The sequence below is a fragment of the Oncorhynchus mykiss genome, chromosome 5 (assembly GCF_057628025.1).
Source record: "Oncorhynchus mykiss isolate SJ-2025 chromosome 5, ASM5762802v1, whole genome shotgun sequence".
NCBI classification, from domain to species: Eukaryota; Metazoa; Chordata; class Actinopteri; order Salmoniformes; family Salmonidae; genus Oncorhynchus; species Oncorhynchus mykiss.
This window is the reverse complement of record NC_143026.1, coordinates 23,218,497-23,237,815: the sequence shown is the minus strand read 5'-3', so window position 1 is coordinate 23,237,815 and position 19,319 is coordinate 23,218,497. Positions and strand designations below refer to the sequence as shown.

The 19,319-nt window shown below is 42.7% G+C and overlaps 2 protein-coding genes across 2 annotated transcripts in view; one reads left to right on the top strand and one right to left on the bottom strand.

The window, feature by feature from the left end:
• LOC110523447 (dimethylglycine dehydrogenase, mitochondrial) overlaps window positions 1–9,691 on the bottom strand; it is a 29,447-nt gene extending 19,756 nt beyond the window's left edge. Inside the window, exons 1-5 of the mRNA XM_021602137.3 lie at window positions 8,791–9,691; window positions 8,080–8,248; window positions 6,938–7,036; window positions 5,250–5,414; window positions 4,438–4,642 (exon numbers count right to left, since the gene is read on the bottom strand). Coding sequence (XP_021457812.3) covers window positions 4,438–4,642; window positions 5,250–5,414; window positions 6,938–7,036; window positions 8,080–8,248; window positions 8,791–8,912 — 760 coding nt within the window. The 5' untranslated portion in view covers window positions 8,913–9,691. The remainder of the gene's footprint in view (window positions 1–4,437; window positions 4,643–5,249; window positions 5,415–6,937; window positions 7,037–8,079; window positions 8,249–8,790) is intronic.
• Window positions 9,692–12,870: 3,179 nt separating this feature from the next.
• LOC110523446 (betaine-homocysteine methyltransferase) lies at window positions 12,871–18,129 on the top strand. The gene is made up of 8 exons (XM_021602136.3): window positions 12,871–13,469; window positions 13,997–14,129; window positions 15,263–15,375; window positions 15,671–15,862; window positions 16,022–16,169; window positions 16,433–16,615; window positions 16,742–16,970; window positions 17,168–18,129. Exons 1-8 carry the CDS (start codon window positions 13,446–13,448, stop codon window positions 17,346–17,348), a joined length of 1,203 nt encoding a protein of 400 aa, XP_021457811.2. The 5' UTR covers window positions 12,871–13,445; the 3' UTR covers window positions 17,349–18,129.
• The last annotated feature ends 1,190 nt before the right edge of the window (window positions 18,130–19,319 follow it).

Below are 19,319 nucleotides of genomic sequence, written 5' to 3'. Positions count from 1 at the left end.
CAATTCTGTAGAATACAGCTAGTTGGGCCAGGGCAGAGCTTCTGAAGGAGTCAGAGTAGACAGCACACATGTTTACAAGCTCCCTGTAGGAGGACACACACAGGGCCATTCACAGACCCTCCCAGGAATAACCTCTTAGGAATTACCTCTAATGAATGGACTCATTGGAAGTGGGGCTTTGTCTGACACAGGCTCAGCCATGTCCAGAGTACAACCACCTCCACACCTCTAACTAACTAGTTAATTTCCCTCCCTCGCTTATATTTATGAGCACCAGTGATAACCTAAATAGTTTCTGAAGGCCAGAGACTCTGATAAACAAGGTTTCTCTCTTTCTCGTTGAGACACTGTCCTTTCACTGGGGGTCTCAGTGTCCTGTGCACCTTTAGTAGGTCACAGGGCCAACTTTTGAAACCGATCCTTCAGTGGGAGTCACATTCCAAGAACCACAACCCTTTACCTTACTCTGGGGGTTCTCATTGGTCAAGGTGCCAAACAGTGATGGGGTGTAGCATTAAGAAGGTAGGGTTGGAGAAGGGGAGGTAGAGATGGAATGGGTGAATGTAGGAGTGAAACAAGGAGGGAGGAAAGGGGCGAGTTTGAGACAGTGGAAGGAGAGAAGGAATAGGGTGAGTGTGGGACTATAATTTGTGTGTTAATTGTGTATTGTATTTGTGAGACATTCTACTGCACTGTTGGAGCTACTGCAGAAACATAAGCATTTCACTGCACCTGCTATAACGCCTGCAAATATGTGTACGCAACCAATAAACTGATTAGATTAGATTTTTTGTTTTTATTTTAGAAGGTGGGGGGGAAGGAATGGAATTAGTGTGGGAGTACAGGGAGGGAGCAAATGAGAGACTGGTGTTTGTGAGGAATGCTACAGCGGTACTTCAGGATCTGCTTTCACATGGAGTTATTTCTGCACACCATAGCACCAGCAAGCATAAATCACGTATCCTACCCTGCATGTCGAGGGGTGAACCCCCAAATCCCACCACACACACACACACAACTCACCCACCCACTAAAGGAGAGAGAGTAGTTTGACCTGAGGGTTAGAGAGTTGTATTGTAATGAAAGATATAAACTTCCCAATGATATGTATCGAGTGGGAGGCTTCCAGGAGTGCTCTTTATTGGAATTTGTTTTCTCTTCACAAAAGATCCTCCTCCTCCTCCTCCCAGGGTTATTCCCACAAATATGAACAAAGCTCACAAAATGTCCAAAACTCAACCACAAATCAGTGGGCCTATTCCAAAGTAGAATAATGAAGTTGAGAGATTTAGCTCCAAAGTAAAGGAGTGAGTTTAATGGGTGTAGTAGCTACCGTTTATGAGTACAACCAAGGATGTTCTGATAAAAAAAGAAGCCCACAAAACCAAAACTGGACACATAAGACTCTCAAACTGCAGGTTGTGTATGTGTTCGTGTCTGCAAAGTGCAAACACAGCAACTGACACAATCACCACAAACTCCCCCTACCCGGCCTGTGTGTGCTGTACGTGCACTGTTCTATTTTTACTGGACCATATGGAGACAATAGTCATTACTGCATTGGTCAAACACTATAAATCTACAGTGTCCAGTGGGGTTTCAAACAACAGTAGCTTCAACGACAAGGTTTTCGATTAAATCCCTCAGCTGCGCTATGGGACGTTTCCATTGTACCCCTGACAAAGTGGCTTTCATTTGTCCCCAGCAGCTTTATGTGCAGCTATACATTTCTCTCTCCATGTTGATTGTATGCAAAGTGTAATGTATAGGACAAGGCTGTGAGTCTCTCACCAGCCGTGACTTATGCAATAACACACATCGATGGGCAGTATATCTGCAGATCCCCTATAGGAAGTGTTATTTCTACCAAGCCCTCGTTATCCTCTGTAGCTCAGTTGGTAGAGCATGGTGTTTGCAGCACCAGGATAGTATGTTCGATTCCTGGGACTACCCGTACGCAAAATGTATGCACGCATGACTGTAAATGGCATTTGGTTAAAAGCATCTGCTAAATGGCATATATTATACATTATATTAATATTATAGCCTAATTCATCCTGTGTACCAAAACAATACATATCTGTTTTTTTGCCTGACTGGACAATGTTGTAACTGCTGTGAATCAACTACGTGTCAAGCACTAGACAACATTTTGGTAGTTACAGGCAGCAGGTAGCCTAGGGGTTAAGAGAGTTGGGCCAGTAACTGAAACGTTGCTGGGTTGAATCCCCAAGCAGACTAGGTGAGGCACTTTACCCTAATAGCTCTGGATAAGAGTGTCTAATAAATTACTTAAATGTAGTTACAGCTTGTTACATTACACCAACTGAGGAAATCAAGTTGAGTTGACAAAACATGAGTCAAATTCTAAGATAGCTGACTGTTATTCAAAGATGATGATTTTTTATTTTTATTGTAATAAAACAATTTCTACCCCTTTTTCTCCCCAATTGGTAGTTACAGTCTTGTCTCATCGCTGCAATTCCCATACGGACTCGGGAGAGGCGAAGGTCGAGAGCCGTGCATCCTCCGAAACACGACCCTGCCAAGCCGCACTGCTTCTTGACACACTGCTCGCTTAACCCGGAAACCACCCGCGACACAGTCCGGGATCGAACCCGGATCTGCAGTGCCTTAGGCCGCTGTGCCACTCGGAAAGCCCAGTCAGCAACGGTTTGACTGTTGTACATAGGTGATGTTAACACAAGGTTGTCACATGAGTGGACCCAAACTGCAAATTCATGAACTTAAAGAAAACAAGAGTTTGCAGAGAAAAAGCACATGGAAACCCAAGCATCACTAAGGAATCAGAAAATGTTTGTTCTTCAAGATTTAAAAAATCTGTCAGCAAAGTGTTAAAATGTCTGCTGAAGAGGTGTCCTTCAGCTGCTGCTCTGTGATTGGCTAAAAACCTGTTGGCCTGTTTGGATAAACTGATGAGGGAACGGAGGTCCAGGGGCCATAATATTAATGGGTTTAGCAAAGCTAGAACAAAGCAAAGTAAACCTACAACGTGCCCCTCTCCTCCTCCTCCAGCGACCCATAAAGGAGGGAGAGAGCAAACTTCAGGCAGCTGCAAAATTAATCAGTTATGCAAGGAGGTATGATAGTGGTGACAAAACCATTCCAACTAAATCCTCCCAGAACTGGTATGACCCAGTTCAAACCATGTGACCCAGTTTCTCCTGAACTCAGAATGTCGTGTATAGGGTCAAATGTCCCTAAGATAGCAGCCTTGGAATAAGAGCAGTTCAGACAAGAGTCAGAAAGACTGAAAGAGGCTCAGCACTGGGCCAAATCAAACAAGAACTACAACTGAACTCACCCCTAAAGTATTTAGTTTCCTCAACTGGGGTCCTAAGATCTAATTTGTCTGTGCCGAGTGTGCTCTTTACTGTAGACTATACCCAATTCTAATTTTACTACGGCCATCTCTTTTGTCTGTCTACAAGCAGTAAAAAAATACAAATAAGTCCGTGGCTGAACTGAAAATGAGTTAATTTTATTTTAATTTTACCTTTATTTAACTAGGCAAGTCAGTTAAGAACTAATTCTTATTTTCAATGACGGGAAGTGGGTTAACTGCTTTGTTCAGGGGCAGAAGGAGAGAGGAGAGACTGGTTTGATTGACTTGAGAGACATGGGGTCCTGCATTTTAAACTACCCAAACTGGTAAACCAGGTCTGTGGGTTTAGTTTCTGAATACCTAGAGAGGAGCTAGAGGTGTTAACTTCCCCAGCTCACCCACCCAGACTGTTCTGTGTTATACAGACAATCTGACTCACCCCAACTCGTTTAGAAGTTGTTGTTCAAGCCTTTTGGCCGGCTCTAATCATAGTTTCTCAATGTTTGCCAGTGAGATTTCAATCTGACCCAAAAGCTGTGAATAACAGGACTGTGTTGCCGAATGGACAAAATGCTTGAGTCAGTTTTAAACATTAGAAACTCATCTATAGCCCTAAATGACCTCTACATGCTGATATATCTACAAGATACTACAGTGCATGATGCAATGTATTGATACAATTTATCTAGAAGTCAACAGTCAATGCATTTTCTGTAGTATGGTCACTAATGTTAGTTTGGACATACAAACTTGTGCAAGGGCCAATCAATCATGATTTGCAGCACAAACACACAATAACATAGAGCCTGGACCCAACTACATCAACGCTCATCTGGCTCTCTGGCAGACCAAGTTCTAGCAGGAAGCTAAGCCTCCCAGTTTGCCAGATGTTCTTGTTTCTATTCTCCATGTATGCAGCAAGAAGTACATGTTGTGCATGTATTCCTGCATGCAATTGTATGTACCAGTGATGACCCATTCCATTCCAGCCATTACAATGAGCCTGTCGACATATTCTGCTCTCCTCTAGCCTCCATTGGGGTTTACATAGAGACAGATATTTTGCCACTGACAAATATTCGACCACTGACCTGTGGCGTTGACTATGCGGTTAGCTCTGATGGTCCCGTGTGGGGTCTGGACATCCCACTTCCCATCACTGGTGGGTGTGAGGCCAGAGACCAGGGCTGGGTTGTAGATCTGGGCTCCATACATACGGGCCCCTGCAGCCAGAGCCATGGTTAGGGAGTAGGGGTCAATATGGCCGTCTCCTGGGTTATATAGACCCGCTAGCACCTGGGGGAGGTGGATATAAAGTGTTACTGTCATGTCGTTGTCTACTGGTTCAAACAAACGTTCTTGGTCAATGACAACTTTAAAGATACATTATGGAAGTTTTGTTTCCCTCAAGAGCCCCCGCAGAGGGAAAAGTTGTGTAAAGCCTCTTTAAATCATTAGAGTATATCCACTAGGCTCTTAGGTCATGACATGAAACTGAGATCACAATGATGTCTATTAGCCTGGTCCCAGATCTGTTTGTGCCGTCTTGCCAACTCCTATGGGCATTGTCATACCAATGACCAATGGAGTTGGCAAGACAGTGCAAACATATCTGGGACCCAGGCTACATGTCTATGGCGCATGAGAATGCGTTCCCCCGGTCCAGACCAGAACAATAGATATAGAGCCATGGTTATAGATCAGTGGTGGCTGGTGGCACTTTAAATGGAGAGGACAGGTTCATAGTAATGGCTGGAATGGAATAAATGGAATGGTATCAAACACCTGGTTTTCCATGTGTATGGTACCATTCCATTAACTCCATTCCATCCATTATTATCAGCTGTCCTCCCCTCATTAGCCTCCTCTGACAGATATATATATTTTTGGTTCAGGTCCAGACCTTGTCCATGTTGAGCAGGGGGAAGAGCTCCTTGATCTTCTCAGGGGTGATGAGCCACTGAGGCGTGGGGTGCCAGTGGGTTCTTGCCATCTGGTACTTCAGCTCATCCACTCTGACTGGGGTGGAGGCAATACGGATACTGCCTGGCTGGTGGAAACCCACCGCCTATAGACGCATGGATAAAATGTGTGAAACATGCATACATAGTGGGTATCATAAGTATTCACCCCCCTTTTCCCCCACATTTTGTTGTGTGACAAAGTGATATACAAATTAATTGTATTGTGATTTGTTGTCATTGAGCTACACAAAGAACTAATTCAATTAATAAAAATGTAATAACTAAAATAGTTATTGCAAAAGTATTCACCCCATTTGTTTAGACAAGCCTAAAATAGTTCTAGAGTCAAATTTGGCTAAACAATTCTCATAATAAGTAGCATGTCAACCCCTGTTATTTCACACTAATAACAGGGGTTGGCATAATTCCTCTGTCCCCCATTCATACGACAACATATGTAAGGTCCCTCAGGCAAGTATTGAATTTCAAGTACAGATTCAACTAAAGACCTGTGAGATTTTCGAAAGACTCATAGTAAAAGGGCAGTGATTGGTAGATTGGTAACAAATAACAAAATAGACATTTAATTCATCTTTAAGCAGGTTCAAGTTAATAATTATGCTGTGGATTATGTATTAAACCCCCCCAGACACATCAAAGATGCAGTCATCCTTCTGAACTGAGCTGCAGGAGGGGAATGAAACTGCTCATGGATGTCACCATGATGCCATTGCTAATTTTAAAACAGCTCAATGGCTGTGAAGGAAAGAAAACTGAGGATGGATCAACATTGTATTTACGCCACAATAACGACCTCAAAAGTAGAATAAAAAAATATACAGAATACAAATATTGCAAAACATGCATTCTGTATGCAAAGCCTTATGTTTGGGGCAAGTCCAACACACACTGAGTTACTGCCTCCTTGTTTTCAAGGATGGTGGCAGCTGCATCATGGTATGGGTATGGTTGACATTGGCAAACAGAATGTTTCACAATAAAAATAAATGGGACAGAGCTAAGCACAGACAAGATCCTAGAGGAAAATCTGCTTCAGTCTGCTTTACACCAGACACTGGAAGAGGAATTCACCTTTCAGCAGGACAATAACCTACAACACAAGGTCAAATTGACACTGGAGTTGCTTACCAACAAGACAGTGAATGTTCCTGCGTGGCCAAGCTACAGATGACTTAAATCTGCTACAAAATCTATGCCAAGACTTGAAAATTACCGTCTAGCCAACATCTAGAATCATTTTTTAAAAACTAAATGGGCAAATATTGCACAATCCAGATGTGCAAAGCTCTTAGAGACTTACCCAAGAAGAATCACAGCTGTAACTGCTACAAAAGGAGTTAACATGTATTGACTCAGGGGAGTGAATTCGTGTCTAATCAAGGCATAGTAACGTTTATATTCTTCCAATTTCACAATACAGACTATTCTTTGTCATCAATGACAACAACAAAAAAAAAAATCACAATTATATTAATTTCAATCCCACTTTGTAACAAAAATTTTAAAATCCAAGGGGGGTGAATACTTTGATACCCACTGTACATCAATTCACTCATACAGACAGACATTATATAATCTGTTGTGCTGTGGTTGACATATAGTATACCTGTCCTGTCTCGGCCTCCAGACTCTCATACAGCTTGATGCTGTGGTAATGGACCTTCTTCAGGTTGATACCAGGGTGGTAGTACGTGGTCAAACCAGCCTGGAACAGACAATAAACATGGACACTTAGAAGAGGAGGCATGGTCATGTAAATGGAAACACTGACAACACTTGATCTACTGTATTGACCCTGCAGGTTTGCAAAGAAATGATTTGAAAGTGCATCTTATAAAATAATAGTAATACATATTTCAACAACATCATGTTATCTCCATTGACTTTAACTACATTACACAACCAGGGCATGCAGTTCACAAGTTCCTAACATAGATACATAGAATGAGAAGTTTGATAAGTCTACTAGGAAAGTTGGCCCCTTGACATTAAGGGCAGCATATTTACTATGTAGAGTAACCTATATGGGATAGGGTTGGTTGGAAGGGGGTCATAGAGAAGCAGTATTAGGTCATCAGATCCTTGGCAGACCCACATAGGCCTGGTTCTTTGACAGCAGCTGTCTGACAGCTACCATAACTTAGATCTTCTTACATGCCTCCATCTACTTCTTGGGAATCTCCCTCTGCTGAGTGGACTATCTGATATCTTGTAGTACCGTAGTATCTTCGGTCGGGTTTTTCCTGTTAACTGTAAGTCGCTCTGGATAAGATGACTCAATGACAAAATGTAAATATCTTCAGTGTGGTCTCAATGTATTATTTCCGTGTTGAATCTCTCTGACTTTTATCTTTTCCCCTGACAGTTCCTTCTAATAGTGGGTGTGTGTAATAACTCCTTAACTTATTCAAATGTTGGGGAACATAAACTCCCATGCCTTGCTAACTTATGTATTAGTAGAAGACCGTCTCAGGTCGAAACAGGTGTCAGACCATCAATAAATGGGCGAGTTCATTTGCATGCCCTGGGTGGGTGGAGATTTCACTTAAGGGGCACAGGGTCTTGCAAAACGAACTCGCCCAATACGTTTGTGTGCCCCCCTGACTGACAAACAAAACAAGACTCTATCCATGAGCCCCTTGAGCCAACTGTTGCGCCCAGACAGTTCTGTCTTCCCTCATACGGTTAAGATAAGGTTTTGGGACAGGTAAGCTGATCCTAGATCTGTTTTAGTTTTTGTTGACCTACAGCGTGCCAGGTGGATCCAGCGGTCAGTTCAGACTTCTCCAGCAGGACCACATCCTTCTGTCCAGCCTTGGCCAGGTGATAGGCCAGACTGACTCCAACACAGCCCCCTCCGATGATCACCGTCTCAGCCACGTCCTTCCACCTCTTCCCCAGGACCATAGTGCTGTCCCTAAGAGGGGGAAGAGAGGAGTGAGATGAAAGAAGGAGACAGTGAGATTGAAATGTGAAAAAAATGTATTAATTGATTTGAATGCATTTGAATCTATTTTAATACAGGTAAAGATGTGTAGAGTAGTCATGTGACTTCTATGAAGCAGAAGAGATTATTGTGAAGAAAATCAACCCTGACCAGTTCTGACCTGACATTACACCCCTGGAAGGAAATGCAACACATGCTGCCATGAGATCACTCAAACAGCCTGGCACATTATTAACGTCAATTGTAGATATTAGCGCGTCAGAATAATATCATGGTCTGTTCAGCAGGGAAGTCATGTGCATTATGCAAATTGAATTAAAACGGTTGGGTTGTGGGCAGACCCATAATAACATTACGCTATCAAAAAGCCCCTTAAAGCCTACCGGACACCTCTGTGGTCTCCTCCAACTGTCCCAAACGTGAAATCTGTAAACTTACTGTCGGATACAAGAAAGCTGAAAGGGTAACATGAGTTGTTTACTACAAGGCAAAAAGTGCACGAGGGGGCTTACCCATTTCCCACATGTTTCTGCGAAGTGTAGCTTATTGTACGCAGTGGAATACAGACAATAGCGCGATATGCGGCAAAATCTCTCCGGAGGTGAGTATTAATTGCGTTAAAAAACCTAGACATGGTTTAACTAATTAAAATATATATTAAAACACAAAGCACACCAGAACCACCTCTGCCTAATTCCCCACCGCAATTTACTGCAGGCCTTCTATACCAAAGCACTATTTTGTTGGCTGAACACGCCCTCGTTCGCGCAGAGCGCCAGTCAATTTAGGCACAGTGAAACTTGGTGCGTTCAAAACAACTGGGAACTCAGGTAAAAACGAGCTCAGAGTGGGAAAAATCGTGACATCAGTGATCTTCAGGTCGGAGAAATTGGAGCTCTAGGATCTGGCCTTATGACTATCTTGGTTGAAGATCGATCTGGCCTTAATCGCCATGTACTCGTATAATCTCCACCGGCACTCCACGGGACTGGCCACTCCGCAGAGCCTGGTTCCTGCCTCTTCCCAAGTTCCTGCCTCTTCCCAAGTTCCTGCCTCTTCCCAAGTTCCTGCCCTTTCCCAAGTTCCTGCCTCTTCTCAAGTTCCTGCCTTTTCTCAAATTCCTGCCTCTTCTCAAGTTCCTGCCTCTTCTCAAGTTCCTGCCTTTCTTGGGAGTTTTTCCTAGCCACTGCTTCTACATCTGCATCGCTTGTTCTTTGGGGTTTTAGGTTGGGTAAAAATGGCTTTATAAAATATATTGATTGATTGATTGACTTATTGATAGCATGATGCTCGAGTTTCCAACTTGTAATTCCGATTTGGATGCCCGTTTAAAACAATTTTTCCTAGTCGGAGTTTCTTTTCGAGTTCCAAGTTGTTTTGAACGCACCAACTGTGTCCAGACCCTCCCAGTCTAAAACTCGCTGAAAGGTTAACTCTTTAGATATCATAGGTCAGGCTGTGCCTCACGGAATCTAGGGAATAGAAGGGCCCCAGCGTATAACACAAAAGATAATATACAAATAAATTAATAATACACACAAAATGGATAAGCACTGTTGATATTGATGATATTTAGCCCAATAGACCCTTTACAAAATCTTGTTTTTGTGACAAGATCTATCTATGTCATTGTCATCTAATGGCAGTGTAGACAGACAATGCTTGCATAACTTGAGTCGACATCAACTGCCCATAGAGCATTGGCCAGGCACAATCTCACCTAGTGTAACCTATGTGAAATGGCTAGCTAGTTAGCGGTGGTGCGCGCTAATAGCGTTTCAATCGGTGACTTCTCTTGATCTGAGACCTTGAAGTAGTTGTTCCCCTTGATCTGCAAGGGCCACGTTCTTTTGTGGTGCGATGGGTAACGATGCTTCGTGGGTGTCAGTTGTCTATGTGTGCAGAGGGTCCCTGGTTCAAGCCCAAGTAGGGGCAAGGAGAGGGACAGAATCTATACTGTTACACTAGCCTACACAATACACATTAACCAGGGCCAGTGATGTGTAATGACACAATATGGGTAAAGCTACTCTGAGCAACACACTGGATAAGAAAACTATTAGGACAAGACTAGAATATTGAATTGCTTTGTGGGTGACATTCACAGTAGGCTATGGACATTTAAACAAAATCTCTATATATTTAACCAGGCAAGTCAGTTAAGAACAACTTCTTAGTTACAATGACAGCCTAACCCAGACAACGCTGGGCCAATTGTGTGCCGCCTTATGGGACTCCCAATAGAGCCTGGAATCGAACCAGGGTCTGTAGCACTGAGATGCAGTGCCTTGCGCCACTGCGCCACTCAGGAGTTAATACTCCCACTCAATTGGTGTAGCACATTTCACAAGGGCTCCTGGATTGACACAGGAGGTTATGTGCTGTTTTTATCAGTCCCTGCTGGTCTGATGTATTGGATCCAGTCTGAACAGGCCAACAGTCTGAACAGGCCACGGAGGGACATAGAGTTGCATCCCAAATTTGACGAGAGCTCAACAGGGAGCCATTTGGGACACACACAGACTTACAGTATCATCTAATATTATATAAGTACAACCCCTATAAACCCCCTGGAACAGCTGACCTGCATTCAGGTTGTATCTGTTGATGAATGTTATTGGATCTATTGTTTAACCATAACTTAACCATATGTTTCTAAAAGTGTGTGTGTGCACGTGCGTGTGTATGTGTGTATCCACACATGCATTTGTTTGTGCGACTGCACATGTGTGTGTGTCATAACCATTGTTGACAGACAGGGGAACAGGGGATTGGAGATTTGGTCAAGAAAATAAATGAGTGGACTTCTGTCAACACTGCGCAGCAGACCTGGGATAACTATAAGTTTACCTATGCTTTGTGGAAAGTAAAACACAAATTGGGGGGGTGGGAACTGACTGTTACTTTGGAGGTGCTTAACTATTTGAATATCTGCTGCTACTCTGTTCTATATTTTACTATTATTATTATCTATCCTGATGCGTAGTCACTTTAACCTGCATTCATGTACATAGAGTATCTACCTCAAATACCTTGTACCCCTGCACATTGATCTGGTACTGGTACTCACTGTACTGTATCTCCATTCCTGTGTATTTTATTTTATTGCTCTTGTGTTACTATTTCATTTTCATCTTTAAACTCTGCATTGTTGGGAAGAGCTCGTAAGCAAGCAATTCACGATAAAGTCTACACCAGTTGTATTTTGCGCTTTAGATTTGATTTAATTGAAGTTGATTTAACAAGTAACATCAATAAGGGATCATAGCTTTCACCTGGATCCACCTGGTTAGTCTAGTATGTCATGGAAGGAGCATGTTTTGTACACTCAGTGTATTTCCTTAAAGAAGCCTGTAGCATAAAGCATAAAACACACAACCAAATGCAATACAAGGGGAGTGTGTGCATACGTGCTTGTGTGCATGCAAGCATGTGCTTGCGTGTGTGTGCTTGTGTAAGCATACAACTGTAAGTGACAACATACAACACCCCCACTATGAAACCTGCCAGGCCACCACCTTGGGTTATAATGATTTGCCCAACGTACCACAAACCCCCAAACCCTAAACTATAAGTGCTTGTAAACTAACTATCTGTGCTTGTAAACTATAATCGTAAAGTACATATATGCTTCAAAACTATAACTATATGTAAAGTGCCTCTATAAAGAACAGCTTTGCCTGTAGGTTTTTTGCATCTTATATAACTGTGATGGGCTCCAGTGATTCGCTAAGGGGCTCTATATTGCTGTAGATCAGTTATGGTGTAGGCCTACTGTTGTGCTGAGTTCTTTTATTAGGCCCAAAATGTTCCTTGCCCATCCCCTCTGCTTCCCATGGACAAACACACACACACACATGCAGCTGCATGATGACCTAGTCTCTCATTCATCACTCCTGCCACAGACCCCTTGGCTAATGGTGATTTCAAGACAACTGGGAACTCTGAAAAAAAACGAGGTCAAATCATGATGTCAGCGACCTACAGGTCAGAAGTCAGAGCTCTAGAAAGATGCCAGAGTTGCATCCATAGCTCGGTCTATGAATTTGAGATTGGTTAAATTTCTCCAGCCCATCCCTCATACTTTTACCGAAACAGGGACGAGAAAACATTTTGTTATTGTTTTAAGTGCTGATTGCCACTTTAAATACTTATATACTGTATATATATATATAAAAAATCAAACTCTTTGTAGCCCCCGAACCTTACCTGCCATCTGATTTTGCAGTTATTTGTGTTTTTTTATCTTAAACTCATGGAATTCTGACAGGTCTAACCAGATTGGATGAGTTTAAGAATTATATTAATCAATCTAACAAAAACAGAGAAAGAAACACATTTCTGTACAAACACTGAACACATGTTAATCTTGGAAAAAGAGGCAGCCCCACTTTATATCTGAAGGCTCTGGAATAAAATGTATAAACAAGTGATCTTATTTTTTTGGTGGTCACACATGACCTAGAAAACTGTAATTCCAAGTCATAAGGGAAAGAGCTATTGCACATATTGATTGACCCATGCTAAATATCTGTGCTGTGGGCCTTCACTGAAGTTACAAACAACCATGATAAGCTATTGCACATTGCCCTGTCGACATCTTTCTTTTAAGTAAACATGCACAGGGTAAAATAACACGTGTTCTTTGTGCTACATTTGCATTTATAGAATTTATAGAAAAAAGAGATCTATGCTGTGTTCATAACAACTGGGAACTTATACATCTGCATTGCTTGCTATTTGGGTTTTAGGCTGGGTTTATGTATAGTAAGTTGTGACATCTGCTGATGTCTCCGAATTCCGACTTCAGTACGTTCAAAACAACTGGAAACTCGGAAAAAAACGAGCGACTTGAAAAATAGTTTTGGACTGTCATCCAACTCGGAATTCCAATTCATGAACTGGGGCCTCTTTCTAGAGCTCCGACTTTCCGACCTGGGGATCATTGACGTCATGATTTGACATCGTTTTTCCCTGAATTTCCAATTGTCATGAATGCACCATGTGTAAGAAGCAGGAGCAGGCGGATCTGTGTGTGACATCACTGCGCACCACACCTCTCTTTTGGCGTATAAAGGCAGACGTTTCACTGCTTCAAACACCAAATCTAGCCGAAGCGGTTGGTTGAGAAGGTGAATCTAAAATACAACTGCAATCACCAATAATCATGGCACCCGCTGGAGCTAAGAGGGTAAGTGGCGACTTAATATCAATTAACGTCATTATGGCTGTATACAATTGCATGCAGTCTTTTGCAGAACCTTTGCAGATGTGCTATGTATTGCTTCAACTATTGAGAAGTTATTTGTTATAATGCGTAAGTTTTTATAACTATAAAACATTCTCACAAAACGTGTTTGATGGAACTATTGTGACTTCTACTTTAACTATATTCTGTAACTTTGTTTTAGAGAAGCGTTTCCCAAACACGTTTCCTAAACAGTTTTGCTGGATGAGTTAATAGTCTGAATCAACTGTGTTGTACTGTACTAATTTGGGTAACACTGCTAAACTTTAAGTGTCCCTCACCCACTGAAGTTGAAATGTTAAAATGGATAAGGGTTGAGGTTTACGGTAAGGACGTCCCAAGGATTCCTGATGGCACAGACCCTAGTTTACGGCTAGCTTATTTCATCCAGGGAGCTGTTATGCGTGTTAATTAAGCGTGCGTATTTCATATTTGGAGAATGACCAACTAATTACGCAATGTTTGTGCAGAACATTCTGGAGCGCCTGGATGCAGGCGAAATTGTCATCGGGGATGGGGGCTTCGTATTCGCTCTGGAGAAGAGGGGATACGTGAAGGCGGGTCCCTGGACTCCTGAGGCCGCCGCAGAGCATCCTGAGGCTGGTAAAATGAGCGCGCGTATCTAATTGCTTGGCTACCTAGCCTGGACCATGCATCTGTCATAATACATAGCGGTTCGCGCAGCCTCTCGCCTACAACTTGTCCACCAGACGCACACTGTAAAGTAGTTAGTTCCGCTAACAACATTTTTGTGGAAATACTGTTATATTTTTAAGTTGTAAATAGTTTTGTCTTATGAACTTTATGTATTCTGAGCTATAACGATTGAAGTTACTTGAACATTAATATTTGTTGCAGTGAACATAGTGTCCCTAAAAAAGGTTAGTACTTTATGGAGATGTTTTTCTAGTGTAAGTAGTTCTGATTACTCATTTTCAGTGGTGTCTTAATGTTTAGCCTCACATTGTTTTATGCATTTGAAGACTTGCCACTTGAACCCCCCTTGCCAGTCCTTCTTGGGCACCGTGCTCATTTCTCGAACGGTAACTGGTGGTAGAGCTGTACGCATTACAAGATGCTGCATTAGCTTCTGTTATGACGAGTGGGGCACATTACCTTGTTGATGGTGAGAATGGGTTGTCTCATTATTTAATGTCAGTTTTCCCAACGGTTTTGATATTGTTCATGATCAATTACACATCATAGCACAACAAACTGCTTAATACTATTTTAGAAATGTGTTTCTTTATTAACACTCTTAAACAATGTATGCTTATTGAAATGTTGAATTACCCCAAATCCCCCCAAAACAGAGCCATGTGGCACTAAATATTCTTAACTTGCAAAAAAGTATAAATAGTATCAAATATCAATCTGACTACTTTATTTTAAGTAAAGACAAACATAATACAGTCAAGTAAGAACAACTTATTTTATGAATGTTGGCCTGACTGTAAAATATTGAATAATCATAACTTGTGAACTCTACGTTAGATTAGCAGAACACAAGTAAATTGTTATTTACTGTATTACCTAATTTGTTAACAGTACTCAAACATTAAGTGATAACTCTTATTGACATGAGTTGGTACGACTTTTATGCTTAGAGTTCTACTGACTGTTGGAGTAGACACTACTAGTTACTTTTTACAGTGCACGTTTCAACCAGATGAGGCTGAGGGCATTAAGTCGAAGTTGTAAATACTTATCCAAAAGCCGATTGCTCTTACTTCCAGTGCGACAACTGCACCGCGAGTTCCTGCGGGCGGGGTCAAATGTCATGCAGACCTTCACCTTCTACGCCAGCGACGATAAGCTGGAGAACAGGGGTAATGCTCAGCGCTTCACAGTGAGTATCTGTCTGCTCTGTTGGGAAAGCTCAGGGGGGAATGAATAAGCATGCCAGACCCATGCTACTGTAATGACCTTTTAGCCAAATTGACCAATGACTGAAAGAGCTTATATAAATTAATCTACCTGTAAATCAGTTTACTATACATTTCTCAACGCCTGTTCTGTTCAGCTCTATTTCCCAATGTGGTGTTTAGCCTACTTGGCAGGTTTAACAATAGTGATATAAAATACATTGTACTGTACCTGAAACTACATCAATAAGGTTGTACACTAATCAATGGCTGCACCAGGGTGCGCAAATCAACGAGGCTGCCTGTGACCTGGCCAGAGAGGTGGCCAATGAGGGTGACGTGATGGTGGCAGGTGGGGTCTCCCAGACCCCCTCATACCTGAGCTGCAAGAGCGAGGCTGAGGTCAAGGGTATCTTCAAGAGGCAGCTCAATGTCTTTGTCAAGAAGAATGTGGATTTCATGATTGCAGAGGTAGGAATGTGATGTTGTACATGCGTATAGCACATTTTCTTATACACAACATCTCATTTTGACCTGACCGTTTCTATGTTCAATGGATCCTCACTTGGACAATGCTGGTTTCTGTGTTTTGGGTCTTCACTTATTCACCCCATCTGTGTGTTTGTGCAGTACTTTGAACATGTGGAGGAGGCAGAGTGGGCCGTGCAGGTGCTGAAAACCTCCGGGAAGCCAGTATGTGCCTCCCTGTGCATCGGCCCTGATGGAGACCTCAACGGTGTCAGCCCTGGGGATTGTGCTGTCAGGCTGGTCAAAGCTGGTATGGGACTTAATTTAACCATTAGATGTGCACACACACATTTGTTTTACTATCCTTGTGGGGACCAAAAAATTGGAGCTTGAACTCTATTTCCTTAACCCTAATTGTAAGCCTAAAATAGCCTTTTCCTTGTGGGGACCGGCGGCATGTCCCTCGTTTTACTATCCTTGTGAGGACTTCTGGTCCCCCACAAGGATAGTAAAAACAAAAACCGTGTCAATAGTGATATTGTCAAACTGTCATCTCACTCTATCTGCTAATAGGAGCCAATATTGTTGGCATCAACTGCCACTTTGACCCCATGATCTGTGTGAAGACTGTGAAGATGATGAAAGAGGGAGTGGAGAGGGCAGGGCTGAAGGCCCACTACATGGTGCAGCCTCTGGCCTACCACACGCCTGACTGCAACTGCCAGGGATTCATCGATCTGCCAGAATTCCCCTTCGGTACACACACGATAACATCTCCATCGCAATCTCTCTCCTGCCCTGTAGTTGTGTTATTTTTCTCTTTCTTCCTTTCTTGCCCCCCCCCCCCAACTCCCTCTTTCTGACTACATTTCTCTCCCCCAGGTCTGGAGCCCAGGATTCTGACCAGGTGGGACATGCACAAGTACGCCAGAGAGGCCTTCAACGTTGGCATCCGTTTCATCGGTGGCTGCTGCGGCTTCGAGCCCTACCACATCAGGGCTGTGGCTGAGGAGCTGGCCACAGAGAGAGGCTACCTGCCCGCTGCCTCCGTCAAGCACGGCAACTGGGGTGCTGGCTTGGAGATGCACACCAAGCCCTGGGTCCGCGCCAGGTAACGAGACCGTATACACCACAAGGATACAAATTAATAAGATACCAGGAACCACAAAGGGGTCCAGTCCAAAATTACAAGAGTTAAATTATTTAACTCTAATTGGTACTATAAAACATATGAGGTTACGTACTACTGTAACATTTTAGTACCAGCTTATTTGGCGTATACATATGACCATCCTTCTCTTCCCCCAGGGCCCGCCGTGACTACTGGGAGAAGCTGAAGCCAGCATCCGGCCGTCCCAAGTGTCCCGCCATGTCCACCCCTGACAGCTGGGGTGTCACCAAAGGCCATGCTGACCTGATGCAGCACAAGGAGGCCACTAGCCTGGACGAGCTCAAGCCCCTGTTTGAGAAGGCAAAGGCCAGCCACTGAGCATTCCTCCTGGGCTAGGAGGGAGGTAAACCAGCCAGGAGGATGCTGTTCTCTACTCGTAGGTGGTGTGTTGTGGTATTGTGTGAGAAAGGCAGAGGGAAGAGCTCCCACATATTCCAAGTTTACATACCAAAACTTATCAGATAAAGTCTTATTCTCCTGATTTCCATGACCATCTTTTTGTCAACCAAAAGTTATTTTTCTTGTCATTTAGATTTGCACCACCTGTACATAGTGTAGCACCATCATATACTCTTCTGTAATAATTATAGTAACATGTTATAGATTTCTCATTTCAAACTTGATATGTGCTTTACTTGGACAGAATGTTACAGGAGTCATCAAGCCAGTGATGCGTGGTGTTAGTGAAACAAACTAAAAAGTTGCTGTTGTGTCTACATGTCTCCAGAGTGTGCTGTTGATCTGTGGTGTAGTCATTACGCAGAGTCTGTTGCAAAACATTTAGCAACAACTGTTTACGCCAAACAACATTTGGCATCAAAACAAGTTTCTATTGGACAAATTCAGTTAGGTTTTGTTCTGCTTGCTTCATCATTTTTTATTTTTTTTAAACAGTTTCCGTTGCAAGAGATAATGACTACATCCCTGGTGCAATCGAAACCTAAGCTTATAAAGTGTTAACAAAACTACTGTGAACACAATGTTAGCTCTGAAGAATGTAGCCTAGTTCTGAACACAATCTAGTGCCAAACATTGTCTTACCAAATGGAAGTATTGACTTCAATACTGTTTTATTTAATAAACTTCCACGTGACCTTAATGTTTGACTTTTTATTGTATTTCTTATCAAAACATTAGACATGCAAATGTTTTCTGAAATAACCAAGTGTTAACAATTACAGTAAATTGTGACATCAAAATAGAAATGATTACATACAAGCAGTCATTCTACCCTTACAAAAAATGTCCTGCAGAAATATTCAATCATCTGAACAGTTTCTTTCACCGGCTGGGGCCCTCACCAACCAGCCATCTCGTTCATATAGACTTATGTAATATGTCATTAAACAATCTCTGAACTGCACATAAAACAACTACATTTGCACTCCGTTCATCTCTATGCGTTGTGATACTGTAAATGTGTACATCCTCTGTAAATATTAGTATATCGACTGCTCATTCCCTTGCGGCTCTGTTCCTACATATTTTGTATGTAAATTCCTGTCTGTATTTTAGTTAATGTCAAGTACAGTGACATTCCTTTCTTGCTAGTGCTAACCCCAACAATGCAGTAATAACTATTTAACAATATAAATAAGGTAGAACCAACACATGATCTAGACATATCAAAGTACACTATATACAGGGTCAGTTCCCGTACCATATTTACAGTGTGCAGGGATTGATAGATATGTACAGGGGTAAGGTGACAAGGCATCAGGATATATGATAAACAGTAGCAGCAGTGTTTATGATTGTGTGTAGAGTCAGTATAAATGCATGTGTGTGAGCAAATGATGGATGGAGTGAATGTGTGGAGTATCAGTGTACGTAGTGTGTAGGGCCCTGTGAGTGTGCAGAGACTTGACGCACAGGTACCGCTTGCTGTGTGGAAGCAGAGAACTGTCTATGGCTTAGGTGGTTGGAGTCTAACGATTTTCCGGGCCTTCCTTTCACACCGCCTGTTGGAGGTCCTGGATGGCAGGCATCTCGGCCCCAGTGATGTGCTGTCCACCCCACTCTCTGCAGCGCCATGCGATCGAGGGCAGTACTATTGCCATACTTAAGCAGTGAACAGGGAGTACAGGAGGGCACTAAGTACGCACCCCTGTGGGGCCCACGTGTTGAGGGTCAGCGTGGCAGAGGTGATGTTGCCTACTAGCACTTGGGGCAGACCATCAGAAAGTCCAGGATCCAGTTGCAGAGGAAGGTGTTCAGTCCCAGGGTCCTAAGCTTTATGTCGAGCTTGGAGGGGACACTGGTGTTGAACAGTATTCCTCTTATTTAGGT